This window comes from Oncorhynchus mykiss, chromosome 10 (assembly GCF_057628025.1).
Source record: "Oncorhynchus mykiss isolate SJ-2025 chromosome 10, ASM5762802v1, whole genome shotgun sequence".
Lineage (NCBI taxonomy): Eukaryota > Metazoa > Chordata > Actinopteri > Salmoniformes > Salmonidae > Oncorhynchus > Oncorhynchus mykiss.
The window spans coordinates 63007096-63021341 of record NC_143031.1 but is presented as its reverse complement, the minus strand read 5'-3'; the positions used below and the strand labels follow the sequence as shown (position 1 = coordinate 63021341).

The 14246-nt window shown below is 41.2% G+C and overlaps 1 protein-coding gene across 2 annotated transcripts; it reads right to left on the bottom strand.

The window, feature by feature from the left end:
- Nucleotides 1–52: 52 nt before the first annotated feature.
- Nucleotides 53–10989, bottom strand: LOC110534440 (GTP-binding nuclear protein Ran). 2 transcript variants are annotated; one of them, XM_036933568.2, is made up of 8 exons: nucleotides 10627–10892; nucleotides 8969–9027; nucleotides 8637–8691; nucleotides 4494–4578; nucleotides 3770–3895; nucleotides 3376–3563; nucleotides 593–763; nucleotides 53–378 (listed from the first exon to the last, which is right to left on the bottom strand). In XM_036933568.2, exons 2-8 carry the CDS (start codon nucleotides 8980–8982, stop codon nucleotides 334–336), a joined length of 684 nt encoding a protein of 227 aa, XP_036789463.2. In that variant the 5' UTR covers nucleotides 8983–9027; nucleotides 10627–10892; the 3' UTR covers nucleotides 53–333. The 2 variants fall into 2 exon arrangements, with proteins under 2 accessions (XP_036789463.2, XP_021474974.1); XM_021619299.3 differs by lacking the exon at nucleotides 8637–8691 and having other exon boundaries at nucleotides 10627–10989.
- Nucleotides 10990–14246: the final 3257 nt, after the last annotated feature.

Below are 14246 nucleotides of genomic sequence, written 5' to 3'. Positions count from 1 at the left end.
TGAATTCCATTCACACGCCGATTCTGTTCACATGAATTGACACAGCAGCTAGTTTGTATTCAAATACTTTTTATTTAGTGTGATTTCATATCACCCTTAGTCAGTATAGTACAGCGAGCGTACAAAGTCTTTTATTTGTATGCGTGTGAGTAATGCCTACTTTGAGCAGTCTAAAATTCTACTCCTGTTGGTCTCTACTGAAATCTTCACGCAACCAGACACACATTCTCAGTTTGAAACCCACAAAAAAAAAACATTGGGGAAGGCTTTTACAATTAAAAGGTCAGCAATAGGGTACGCTCCCAGAACACTGGAGGCCAGCGAGGTCACAGGTTAAAGGTCGTCGTCTTCATCTGGAAGCGCAGTTTCTGCGGCAACCTGGAGGCGTGAGGAAAAATTGTGTATTCATTATTTTTTATCACCTGTAAAATGAAATAGTTGTTTGCAAGTTCCTGATGTAAATAAAAACAATTAAAATAAATAACACCTCGAACACTGACCCAGCCTGTGTGTGTATGGTGTATAGCGTGTGCGATTTCTGCATGTGTGTGTGTTCTGCATGTGTGTACGATTTCTGCATGCGTGTACGCACTTTAAGGTCGTTCTCGTACTGCGCAGCCAGGGAGGCGTCCATGACGACTTCTGGGGGGGCGAGGGCTGGCATCTCCACAAACTCTAGGTTGGGGTCTCCTACCAGCTTCCTGGCCAGCCACAGGAAGGGCTTCTCAAAGTTGTAGTTACTCTTGGCTGAGATGTCATAGTACTGATGGGGAGGTGGAGTGTGTCAGTCAATTAGGTATGGTCTTCTCTATCCAGGCTCTCTCTCGCCCTCTCATTCACACACACAACAAGTCAAAGGTTTATAAACACCTACTCATTCAAGGGTTTCTTTATTTGTACTTTTTTCAACAATTTAGAGTAGTGAAGACATCAACACTATGAAATAACACATATGGAATCATGCAGTAACCCAAAAAATATATTTTACAGTCTTCAACGTAGCCACCCTTTTCCTTGATGACAGCTTGGCACACTTGTCATTCTCTCAACCAGCTTCATGAGGAAGTCACCTGGATGGCTTTTCCAACAGTCTTGAAGGAGTTCCCACATATTCTGAGCACTCGTTGGCTGCTTTTCCTTCACTCTGCAGTCCAACTCATACCAAACCATCTCAATTGGGTTGAGGTCAGGTGATTGTGATCTGCTTTGCTTATTTGAGCTGTTCTTGCCATAATATGGACTTGGTATTCCACATACCACACCTAGCTTGTCACAACACAACTGATTGGCTCAAATGCATTAAGGAAAATAATTCCATAAATGAACTTAACAAGGCACACCTGTTAATTGAAATGCATTCCAGGTGGCTACCTCATGAAGCTGGTGTGCAAAGTTGTCATCAAGGCAAAGAGTGGCTACTTTGAAGAATCTTTGGTTACTACATGATTCCATGTGTGTAATTTTATAGTTGTGATCTCTTCACTATTATTCTACAATGTAGAACATAGTAAAAAATAAAGAAAAACCCTTGAATGAGATGGTGTCCAAACTATCTAATCAAATCTATTTTGGCTAATTAAATGCTATTTTAGCTCTCCCACCTTAAAAAAAAGGAACAAAGGAAGGGAGAAACACTGCAGACACCGCACTCCAGCTGAGGCATACAGTTGAAGTCAGAAGTTTACATACACCTTATCCAAATACATTTAAACTCAGTTTCACAATTCCTGACATTTAAGCATAGTAAAAATGCCCTGTCTTAGGTCAGTTAGGACCACCACTTTATTTTAAGAATGTGAAATGTCAGAATAATGATTTATTTCAGCTTATTTCTTACATCACATTCCCAGTGGGTCAGAAGTTTACATACAGTCTATTAGTATTTGGTAGCATTGTCTTTAAAATTGATTAAGTTGGGTCAAACGTTTTGGGTAGCCTTCCACAAGCTTCCCACAATAAGTTGGGTGAATTTTGGCCCATTCCTCCTGACAGAGCTGGTGTAACTGAGTCAGGTTTGTAGGCCTCCTTGCTCGAACACGCTTTTTCAGGTCTGTCCACAAATGTTATATGGGATTGAGGTCAGGGCTTTGTGATGGCCACTCCAATACCTTGACCGCGTTGTCCTTATGCCATTTTTCCACAACTTTGGAAGTATGCTTGGGGTCATTGTACATTAGGAAGACCCATTTGCAACCAAGCTTTAACTTCCTGACTGATGTCTTGAGATGTTGCTTCAATATAGCCACAATTTTCCTCTTTATGATGCCATCTATTTTGTGAAGTGCACCAGTCCCTCCTGCAGCAAAGCACCCCCACAAAATGATGCTGCCACTCCCGTACTCCACGGTTGGGTTGGTGTTCTTCGGCTTGCAAGTCTCCTCCTTTTTCCTCCAAACATAATGATGGTCATTATGGCCAAACAGTTCTATTTGTGTTTCATCAGACCAGAGGACATTTCTCAAAAAAGTACAGTCTTTGTCCCCATGTGCAGTTGAATACCGTAGTCTGGCTTTTTTAATGGCGGTTTTGGAGCAGTGGCTTCTTCCTTGCTTAGAGGCCCTTTCAGGTTATGTTGATATAGGGCTCGTTTTACTGTGGATATAGATACTTTTGTACCCGTTTCCTCCAGTATCTCCACAAGGTCCTTTGCTGTTGTTCTGGGATTGATTTGCACTTTTCACACCAAAGTACATTCATTTCTAGGTGACAGAACGCATCTCCTTCCTGAGCGGTATGTTGGCTGCGTGGTCCCATGGTGTTTATACTTGCGTACTATTGTTTGTACAGATGAACCTGGTACCTTCAGGCATTTAGAAATTGCTCCCAAGAATGAACCAGATTTGTGAAGGTCTACAATTATTTTCCTGAGGTCTTTACTGATTTCTTTTGATTTTCCCATAACGTCATGCAAAGAGGCACTGAGTTTGAAGGTAGGCCTTGAGATACATCCACAGGTATACCTCCAATTGAGTCAAATAAATGTACATTTCCCTATCAGAAGCTTCTAAAGCCTCAACATAATTTTCTGGAATTTTCCAAGCTGTTTAAAGGCACAGTCAACTTAGTGTGTCAACTTCTGACCCACTGGAATTGTGATACAGTGACTTATAAGTGAAATAATCTGTCTGTAAACAATTGTTGGAAAAATTACTTGTGTCATGCACAAAGTTGACGTCTTAACCGACTTGCCAAAACTATAGTTTGTTAACAAAAAATGTGTGGAGTGGCTAAAAAGCGAGTTTTAATGACTCCAACCTAAGTGTATGTAAACTTCCGACTTCAACTGTATATACTTGTAGAGACAGTGTTTTATTTTACCTGTCAACTAACACACCTATCTTAACATGTGCGTCGGGCTGGCGTTGCCACAGTTACCTGAAGGTTCTTCTTGCGGTGGAACACGATGCTCTTGGCTTTGACCTTCCTGTCCTTGATGTCCACCTTGTTTCCGCACAGCACTATGGGTATGTTCTCGCAGACGCGCACCAGGTCGCGGTGCCAGTTGGGCACGTTCTTGTAGGTGACGCGAGATGTGACGTCGAACATGATGATCGCACACTGGGCTGGAGAGAGATAAGGGAGAGAAGAGTGGAAGGGGGAGAGTAATCGAGTGTATCAGATAATCGTTAAATATGTGGAGTCCGTACCCATCCAAGTCATTTTGCACCAGAGGGTAAGATTGTGTAGAGATCTGAGGACAGGATGTGACCTACTCTGTTTCTACTACAATACAACACACGGACATGTGACCCACACAAATGTGACGTACCCTGTATGTAGTAGCCATCTCTGAGCCCCCCAAACTTCTCCTGGCCGGCTGTGTCCCAGACATTGTACTTGATGGTCCCTCGAGTGGTGTGGAAGACCAAGGGGTGCACCTCTACTCCCAGAGTCGCTACAGGGGGAAGAGAAGGGTGAGCGAGGGGCAGGTCAGCCATGGTTCAGGGATCTAGAATGGTTTATACTCTTTTACGGATTGCATTTTTTTTTTTTTTGATCACGCTATCCACCTAGCTAAAGTTAGCCACAATAAATTGTAATTCGTAACATAGAAGTATTGCAAATTACATATATGAATTGTAATTCGTGACATATCATGCAAAATGGATGAGGGACATCCACAAATACATTTCCTTCCCTTAACATAGCCTACCAAAGGGAAGGAGACAAATGTGCATTTACTAGGTTACGTCGACCCCAGAGTCCAGGTTGAAAAACAATGAAGCCTAGTATCCAAGACAGTCAGAAACGGCTTTTCCACGTTGGCTAGCTAAATTCATGTGTTTCTGCGCATCATTGCGTCTTTTTAAGTCTACAATTATAAAGTTTGCCTGCAAACTAAATTTCCCTCAGAAGAGAATTAAGTCTGATTATTGATTGAAGGTATGGTGGTGTTATGAAGGAGAAGACGCAGAAGACGAAAATGAAGAGGTACGTAAAAGCTGAGAGAGAGAAGGGGGGACAGAGGACCGTCTGGACTCGGAGAAACTCACCAACGTATTTCTTTTCAAACTCTCCCGTTAAATGCCTCTTCACGAAGGTGGTTTTTCCTGTGCCTCCATCTCCGCACAACACTAGCTGAAACACGGGTAGTAATTAAAAGAACACATTGGTCAAAAGGAATAGCAACTAAACACCAATGTAGTACTGGTTAGTGCTAGACGAAGGAGCAATTCCAAACCAAAGTGTGCATCCCAAATGACACCTATATACGGTGGCAAGAAAAAGTATGTGAACCCTTTGGAATGACCTGAATTTCTGCATAAATTGGTCATAACATTTGATCTGCTCTTCATCTAAGTCACAAAAATAGACAAACACATTTCTGCTGAACTAATAAGCAATTGTACGTTTTCATGTCTTTATTGAACACACCGTGTAAACATTCAGTGCATGGTGGGAAAAGTATGTGAACCCTTGGATTTAATAACTGGTTGACCATCCTGTGGCAGCAAAACCCCAACCAAACATTTTCTGTAGTTGCGTATCAGACCTGCACAATGGTCAGGAGGAATTTTGGACCATTCCTCTTTACAAAACTGTTTCAGTTCAGCAATATTCTTGGGATGTCTGGTGTGAACCACTCGAGGTCATGCCACAGCATCTTCTGTTGATTTATTTCTGTGTTTTGGGTCGTTGTCCTGTTGCATCAACCAACTTCTGTTGTGCTTCAATTGGCGGACAGAGCCTTACATTCTCCTACAAAATGTCTTGATTCCTTTTTCCGTCGATGATAGCAAGCTGTCCAAGCCCTGAGGTAGCAAAGCAGCCCCAAACCATGATGCTCCCTCCACCATATTTTACAGTTGGGATGAGGTGTTGATGTTGTTGTGGGAGTGCCTTTTTTTCTCCAGACAGTGTTGTGTATTCCTTCCTTCCAAACAACTGAACTTTAGTTTCAGCTGTCCACAGAATATTTTGCCAGTAGCGCCGTGGAACATCCAGGTGCTCTTTTGCAAACTTAAGACTTGCAGCAATGTTTTTTTTCTGGACAGCAGTGGCTTCTTTCGTGGTGTCCTCCCATGAAAACCATTCTTGTTTAGTGTTTTAAGTATCGTAGACTCGTCAACACAGATGTTAGCATAGTAGAAAGAGGAGGAAGGGAAGCGCTACTACAGTACACAATAGTATATTTTGGTAGATAGAAAGTGCTCTTTGGTAAAAAGGGTAAATTGGTCATCAAAAAGAAAGGAGGACCAAGGCACTCTTCATATAATTAATTAAAATGCCTTTATTAGTATGGCATGTTCAATAGATTTTTTAAACCGACGCATTTCAGCTGCATGGCCTTCGTCAGGGAGTAAAAAAAAAAGAGAATACAATGTCCTCTTTTGAACAGCTTTTCCAATTACCCCTAATTGGAAGAGGGAGTGGTTGCAAAATTGATTAGACACACCTAGTAAGCAATACTATACACATTAAAAGATTAAATACTGTAGCTATGTTATCATAAAAATACAACTCCAAGCTAGAAGTATCTGAACACTTAGAAAGGTAGTTCTAAATAATGAATTTAATACAAAGATTGACCTATTTCGTTTCTACATCTGAAGTCCTGGTACAAGCAAAACATCTCTCCAACTACAGACGCCAGTGTCTCAGGTCAGGCAGTTTCTGTTCCCTCTAAAACACCTTTTAAGCCCAAGTCCCCTTTTTGTCCCATCGTCCAGAATGCCACACTAAATACATTTGCCAAGAAAGTGAATTGATGTGGAGAATCTGTTTAAGGGTAAAATTGACTCCAACCAAACACAACATAATCTTTCTAAGACAGAGAGGGATGCAGTTGAATCAGTCCAAAAATGAACGGATTGTGGTTAAAAAAAGCAGACAAAGGTGGCGCTACAGTAGTGTGGAGTAAAGACAAATATGTGACAGAAGCCTACCGTCAATTAGACAATGATGAATTCTACCAATCTCTTACCTTCAACCCTACTGAGGACCTAAAAACTGAATTGAAAGGGATCCCCACAGAAGCTAAGGAGAATGGCTACATTTCAGACAATGAGTTCAAATGACTTTTCCATGGCAGTATGGATTCTTTTTACCTTCTTCCAAAAGTCCACAAAATCTTGAAACCCCCCCCAGGCAGACCAGTCATTAGTGGTAATGAAAGTCTGACAGAACCCATCTCTAAGTACATTGATTACTTTATTAAGCCTTTTCTGACGTCACTCCCAGCCCATCTTCAAGATACCACAGATGTGAACAAAATTAAAGAATTGAACAATATTGGTACAGCTTCCTTTTTAGTCACCACGGATGTGGAGTTTCTCTGACTGAATGGACTCTTCATCATAACATCTTTATCTTTCAGGACCGTATTTTTAACAGGTCAAAGGGTGTGCCATGGGAGCTACAGCCCTTCCTACGCTGGTTTGTACTTGGGTAAAGGACTTCATTTTGGATCCTTCTAATAACCATTTCTTTGACCGGATTATATGGTGGGGACGCTATATTGATGATGTTTGCCTGTTTTGGTCCGGCTCGGAAGATTAACTTATTTCCTTCCACCAATACCTTAACAGTATTAACCCTAACATCAAACTATCTATGGAGTACAGCAAGGATATCATTCATTTTTTGGACCTCGACATTAGTAAAAATGACAAAGGTTGTTTGCACACATCAATCTTTAGGAAGCCTACAGATGGGAATACCATTCTGAGGGCAGACAGCTTCCACCCCAAAAGGCTAAAAGAGAATATTCCATAAGGCCAATTCCAAAGAGTCCACAGAATTTGCAATCAGGAAACAGACTACAGTGTCAAATCTGCTGAATTGGAGAATCGCTTTTTGAATCGGGGCTACAGCGTTCAGGTCCTGAAAGATGCAGGTATAAGGGCTGGATTACTTGACAGAGAGAACTTGTTGTGAAGGGGAGTGCCTCGTGATACATCAGAGAGTGTATTTAAAAAAAAATACAAAATACAGCACTGAAGCAGAGAACATTAAAAGAATCATTAAAAATAATTGGGGAATCATCCAAAGTGATACGCTACTACACCAAGTCTTTCCTGAGCCACCAGTCATAAGCTTTAAGAGATGCCCAACCCTAAATGACAAATTAGTCCACAGTTATCTTCCGGGTGACTCTCAAAAAAACTTGGCTTGACCACAAACCGAAGGGCTCTTTTAAAATGTAACCATTGCAACCATTGCAGAAATATTGCACAGAAGAAGTATTTTGTTGACACAGCTTCCTAAATGGAGTATTACGTCAAGCATTTCATTAACTGCAAAACCACTCATGTCATCTATAGATTGGAATGTCCACAGTGTAAGGTGTTCCACATTGGACGGACAAAGAGACGCCTTCAAGACCGCTTAGCGGAACACAAGTATGCCATACGGGTAGGCAATGAAGACTACCCCATGGCAAGGCACTACAAGTCCTTACACCATGGCAACCCTGCCTCCCTACAAGCTAAGGGTATTGATCATATTCCGGCCTGTATTAGAAAAGGGGACCGTCTTAAACAGTTAAACCAAAGGTAAAGTTTTATGATTTACAAACTACAGGCCACTAAATACCCTGGTTTAAATGAAGATATGGATTTCTCACCCTTCCTGTCGGGTCGTGATAGGTCCATTTGCTGTCATCTAGTGGACATTTAGCTCAATTGCCCTCAGCTATGTTTAGACTGTTGTTGTTGTTCATGTTTTTCTGTGTTCTTGTGTACTATGGAATATATTGCTTTCTTATTCTTGACACTTCTCCCAGTCATATTTAAGGTTAGAACTACCTTTCTAAGTGTTCTGATCCTTCTAGCTTGGAGTTGTATTTTTATGATAACATAGCTACAGTATTTCACCTTTTAATGTGTATAGTATTGATTACTAGGTGTGTCTAATCAATTTTGCAACCACTCCCTCTTCCAATTAGGGCTAATTGGAAAAGCTGTTCAAAAGAGGACATTGTATTATTTTTTTTGTACTCCCTGATGAAGGCCATGCAGCCGAAACGCGTCGGTTTAAAAAAAACGTTGTTTCTATTGAACATGCCATACTAATAAAGGCATTTGAATTAATTATATGAAGAGTGCCTTGGTCCTCCTTTCTTTTTGATGACAGATGTTAGCATGTTCCAGAGATTTCTGTAAGTCTTTAGCTAACACTCAAGGATTCTTCCTAACCTCATTAAGCATTCTGCGCTGTGCTCTTGCAGTCATCTTTGTAGGACGGCCATTCCTAGGGAAAGTAGCAACAGTGCTGAACTTACTCTATTTATAGACAATTTGTCCAACCATGGATTGATGAATATCAAGGCTTTTAGAGATACTTTTGTAACCCTTTCCAGCTTTATCCAAGTCATCAATTATTAATCTTAGGTCTTATGAGATCTCTTTTCTTCAAGGAATAGTTCACATCAGGCAATGCTTAATGTGGCCAAAGCCCTATGGGCCCTAGTCAAAAGTTGTGCACTATATAGGGAGTAGGGTGCCATAAGACACAGTCAAAGACTCACCTTGAATTGTACATCTGGTTCTGCCATAGCAGTATGTTCTCTGTGTTGGTGATTATACGCTGAAATAACAAGAGGAGAAAAACAGGTTAATAATGGGCAGTGTTTGTGTCCCAAATGGCACCCTTTCAACTTTACAGTGCACTACTTTTGACAAGAGACCATAGAACTCTGCTCAAAATACAGTATCAATCATCAATAGAAGAAGCCACAAGAGGTGCTGCTGGTGTGATGTGGCTTCAGAACAATACCTGCCAAAAGTGACTAGGCTGAAAAACCAGCCTGGTCTCAGACTACGCGTAACATAGTAAAAATACATCCAGGACACTCAAATTAGTGTGATATGTTACGTTTGGCATGGTTAATAAAACAAAGTTACTTAAGGCAAACACGAAAGGAGGTTGGTTGGTCGGGGTGGATGGGTAGGCGCATAACGTAAAAGTCTAGCAACCCAAAAGTTGAGCTTTCGAATCTCATCGCAGACAAATGTAGCATTTTAGGAAACTTTCTACTTTGCATGTTATAGCTAAACCTTACGCCTAAACTTAACCCTAACCTAACTAATGTTAGCCATCTAACTAACGTTAGCCACCTAGATAAAGTTAGCCACAATACATTGCAATTTGTAGGATATACGTATTGCAAATGAAATATACAAATTGTAATTTAGAACATATCATGTGAAATGGATGACGGACATCCACAAATTAAATTCCTTCCCTTAAGAAATGTAACATATCCTACCACAGGGAAGGAGACAAATGTACATTTACTATGTTACGTCTACCCCAGAGTCCAGGTTGCAAAACAATGACGAAGCCGAGTATCCAAGACAGTCAGAAACTGCTTTTCCAATAGAAATCCCAGATGACGCTTTTAAGCGATGTCATGGCGACGTTGGCTAGCTAAACTCACGTGCAGAAACACGTCATCGTGTCTTTTTGTCAACAATTATAGTTCACATAGAGAATATACTTTACAAAAATATAAACGCAACATACAAGAATGTCAACGATTTTATTGAGTTACAGTTCATAGAAGTAAATCAGTCAATGTTTATAACACCTTGACCCCACCAATACAGACATTGTTTGACGTGTGGATTTCTCTTTATACGAATACAAATGTTGTCGATATTTAGAAAATATCCATTATATCTACCGTTTCCATTACATGTTGCAATTACTTTATTTGCGACATTGCGTTGTATTGCTGCAGTTATAGCGTGCTATAGTTTCAGCACATGTGCAATGCAATTGGAAGTCCAGTCAACCCCCATATTTAACGAGATACAGCACTTTTTCCATGAGGCTTCGCGTTACACATGGTCCAGTAGCTAATAATTTATTTGTACGAAAATGTACCAAAACAAAAAAGTGTTGCATTTACAACTCTGCATGGACACACTGAAATTGCAGCTCGAGTGTAACAAGTTGATATGCTAGCTCTCTCGCGCCACTGGGAACCAATGTCTTCCTACTATGCTAACAAGCTATCAAACGTTAGCTAGCTAATATTAGACATCTAAACTTTGTTTAGAACGAGGCATGTGTCAACACAATACCTCTAATCCCTGTATTCAGATATTTGAATATATGTCTGTGTTTTGACATGGCAGAGTAAATGGATCATATTTTCTAAACTCTTAAATCCACACTTACCCCCACGGTGTCGGATGGAATAGCTAGCTAGGCGCTAAAGGTGCTTTGGGCCTTCAAGCACCTTCAATGAATTTGGATAACGTATGTGACGTTTTTTGGTTGTTGCCTGTATCACGTGATCTCTGACATGGTTGCGAGAAAAGGTTGTTGAGGTTTTTTATCAAAGACAGTACAATATGAATATAGAAACTGCTTCTCCAATAGACGGGTTGGTTTGTTTAGCAACAAAACTGACAGGTGCACGACTATGGGGCAAAACAGACGGGGTTGGGTTAGATTGAGGACAACATATAAACTACACCGAGTGAGTGTACAAAACATCCGGAACACCTCTTCCGATTACAGACTATCCAGGTGAAAGCTATGATCCCTTATTGATGTCACCTGTTAAATCCACTTCAATCAGTGTAGATCACATATGTCAGAGTCAAGGCCCGCGGGCCACATCCGGCCCGCAAGAAGGTTTTTTACGGCCCCTGGGATGATCTTGATTTATTATTAGAACCGGCCCGCAGCAAGCCGGCAGCCCGCAGATCTTTTACACGCACCAATACTACATTTCCCACAATGCAAAGGTGACGCACCGAGCAGTAGGCTGCTTCATTTCAATATTTATTGGCACAGCAGTCGTCAGCATCACAGTAAAATTAACTTTCAGATACCCATCAAAAATGGCAAAACGGAAGGTGGATACTGAGAACCGGGGGTTTCAAACAAGGTGGGAGTCGGAGTATATGTTCACGAAGGTAGCTGGAAAACCTGTGTGTCTTCTGTGTGGAGAAAGTGTGGCGGTACTGAAAGAGTATAATCTGAGACGACATTATGAAACGAAACACGCGGACAAAAACATGAATATGGACATGGAACAAAGGCTACAAAAGGCAGAGGAATTAAAACGAGGCCTCAAATCTCGACAGGCTCTGTTCAAAAAAGCCAAATCACAAGGCCAGGCTGCTGTCAAGGCCAGTTTTATTTTGGCAGAAGAGATCGCTAAATCAGCCCGGCCATTTACGGAGGGGGATTTCATCAAAAACTGCATGATTAAAGTTTGTGACGAAGTTTGCCCAGAAAAAAGGCAACTCTTTTTAAATGTGAGTCTGAGCAGAAACACCATTGCCGAGAGAGTAGACCAGTTGTCCATCAATCTAAAAGAGCAGCTTGTGAAAAAGGGAAAAGATTTTATTGCATATTCCTTGGCTGTGGATGAGAGCACCGACATTTCTGACATTGCCCAGTTGTCAATTTTCATCCGCGGAGTGGACTCCAACCTAAGCGTGACAGAGGAGTTTTTGGCTTTACGTCCTATGCATGGCACAACTACGGGGCATGATTTGTATGAAGAGGTGTCAAGATGTGTAAATGAGATGGAGCTGCCTTGGGAAAAACTCGTGGGTTTGACAACCGACGGAGCACCTGCGATGTGTGGACACAGGAGCGGACTGGTGGCGAAGATACGGGAAAAGATGCAAGAGGAAAACGCGACAGGTGAGCTGACAGCTTATCATTGTATCATACACCAGGAAGCGTTGTGCGGTAAAGCCTTGAAAATGGAGCATGTAATGAGCATCATCACGCGCACAGTTAACTTTATCAGAGCCAAAGGTTTGAATCACCGCCAGTTCAAGGCATTTCTGACGGAGTTAGAAACGGAGCATGGTGATTTGCCTTATCACACAGAGGTGCGATGGCTAAGCCAGGGAAAGGTGCTTCAAAGATGTTTCGAGCTTCGTGAGGAGATTTGTCTGTTCTTGGACAGCAAAGGGAAAGACACAACACAACTCCGAGACGAAATGTTTCTGTGTGAAATGGCTTTTCTGTGTGACATTACGAGTCATCTGAATGCAATAAACTTGCAGCTGCAGGGTCGGGATCGTGTCATCTCTGATATGTACAGTACAGTGAAGGCATTTAAAACCAAACTGACTCTGTGGGAGACGCAGATGCGGAAAGAAAATTTGAGCCACTTTCCCAGCTGCCAGACCATGAAAGAGAAGCTCTCTACCAGTGCGTTCCCGAGCACACAGTTGGCTGATAAAATAGGTATGCTTGCCGCTGACTTTCGACGCCGATTTGCTGACTTTGAAGCACAAAAAAGCAGGTTGGAACTGCTCGGTAACCCATTTGCTGTTGACGTGGAAAGCTCACCACCAAACCTCCAAATGGAGTTGATTGACCTCCAATGCAATGATGCACTGAGGGCAAAATATGCGGCAGTGGGTGCTGCGGAGTTCGCCCGTTTCCTCCCCGGCACAATGCCCCAGCTGCGCATCCAGGCTGCTCAAACGTTGTCTATGTTTGGCAGCACATACCTGTGTGAACAACTGTTTTCTTTGATGAACCTGAACAAAACATCACACAGAAGTCGACTTACTGCTGAACACCTCCACTCAATTCTGAGGATTTCTTCAGCTCAGAGCCTTACCCCGAACATTGATGAACTTGTGGAAAAGATGGGACACCACCAAGTATCACCCTCAACCTCAAACAAGTGAACATTACTGTGCAATCACATATTTAGAGTTTTTACTCAGTTCAAGTTTAAAAGTTAAAATTTAATATTTGTTTTCACTGCATGTTACTTCTCCTTAAACAAAGTGTTGTTTTTGATTAATAGATTTTTGCACTTTATTTTTTTGTATTTCAATCCAATTATATTTTTAAAATATTTCAGTTGAGTGGATGATAGAAAATTGCTATTATTGTTTTTTCTTTGAAGTAAATTTAGCCCACTTTTGCTAAAATAGAAAATATAGTCTACTGATGGTGCCTTGAATACCGGTTTCTTTCATTTAATGTTCATGTTATGGGGATATTTATATAAAGGAAATTTGTCTTTTGTGTCTGTTGAAAATTAAAGATTACTGACAGAGCCATAAGAAAATATTGCTTTATTTATCTGATCATATTGTAATATATTTGTTAGGTTTTCAGTAGGTTCAATTAGGTTCACTAGACTATATGCGTCATTTAAAAAATTTTCAATGAACATTCGAACAGTCCGGCCCTCGTCTTGTAGCTGATTTTTTTATTTGGCCCTCCGTCCATTTGACTTTGACACCCCTGGTGTAGATGAAAGGAAGGAGGGCAGGTTAAACATGGATTGTGTCTGTGTGCCATTCAGAGTGTGAATGTGCAATAAAAAATATTTAAGTGTCTTTGAACAGGGTATGGTAGTAGGTGCCAGGCACACTGGTTTGAGTATGTCAAGAACTGCAATGCTGCTGGATTTTCACGCTCAAACAGCTTCCTGTGTGTATTGAGAACGCTCCACCACCCAAAGGACATCCAGACAATTTGACACAACTGTGGGAATTATTGGAGTCAACATCGGCCAACATCTCTGTGGAAAGCTTTCGACACCTTGTAGAGTCCATGCCCAATGAATTGAGGCTGTTCTGAGGGCAAAGGGGGTCAAACTCATAAGGAAGGTGTTCCTAATATTTTGTACACTATATTCAATGAGCACTGGTCTCTCAAATACATCATTATTTTTTGAAAAAATACATTTTTATTTAACCTTTATTTAACCAGGTTGGCAAGTTGAGAACAAGTTCTCATTTATAACGGCGACCTGGCCAAGATAAAGCAAAGCGGTGCAACATAAACAACAACAGAGTTAC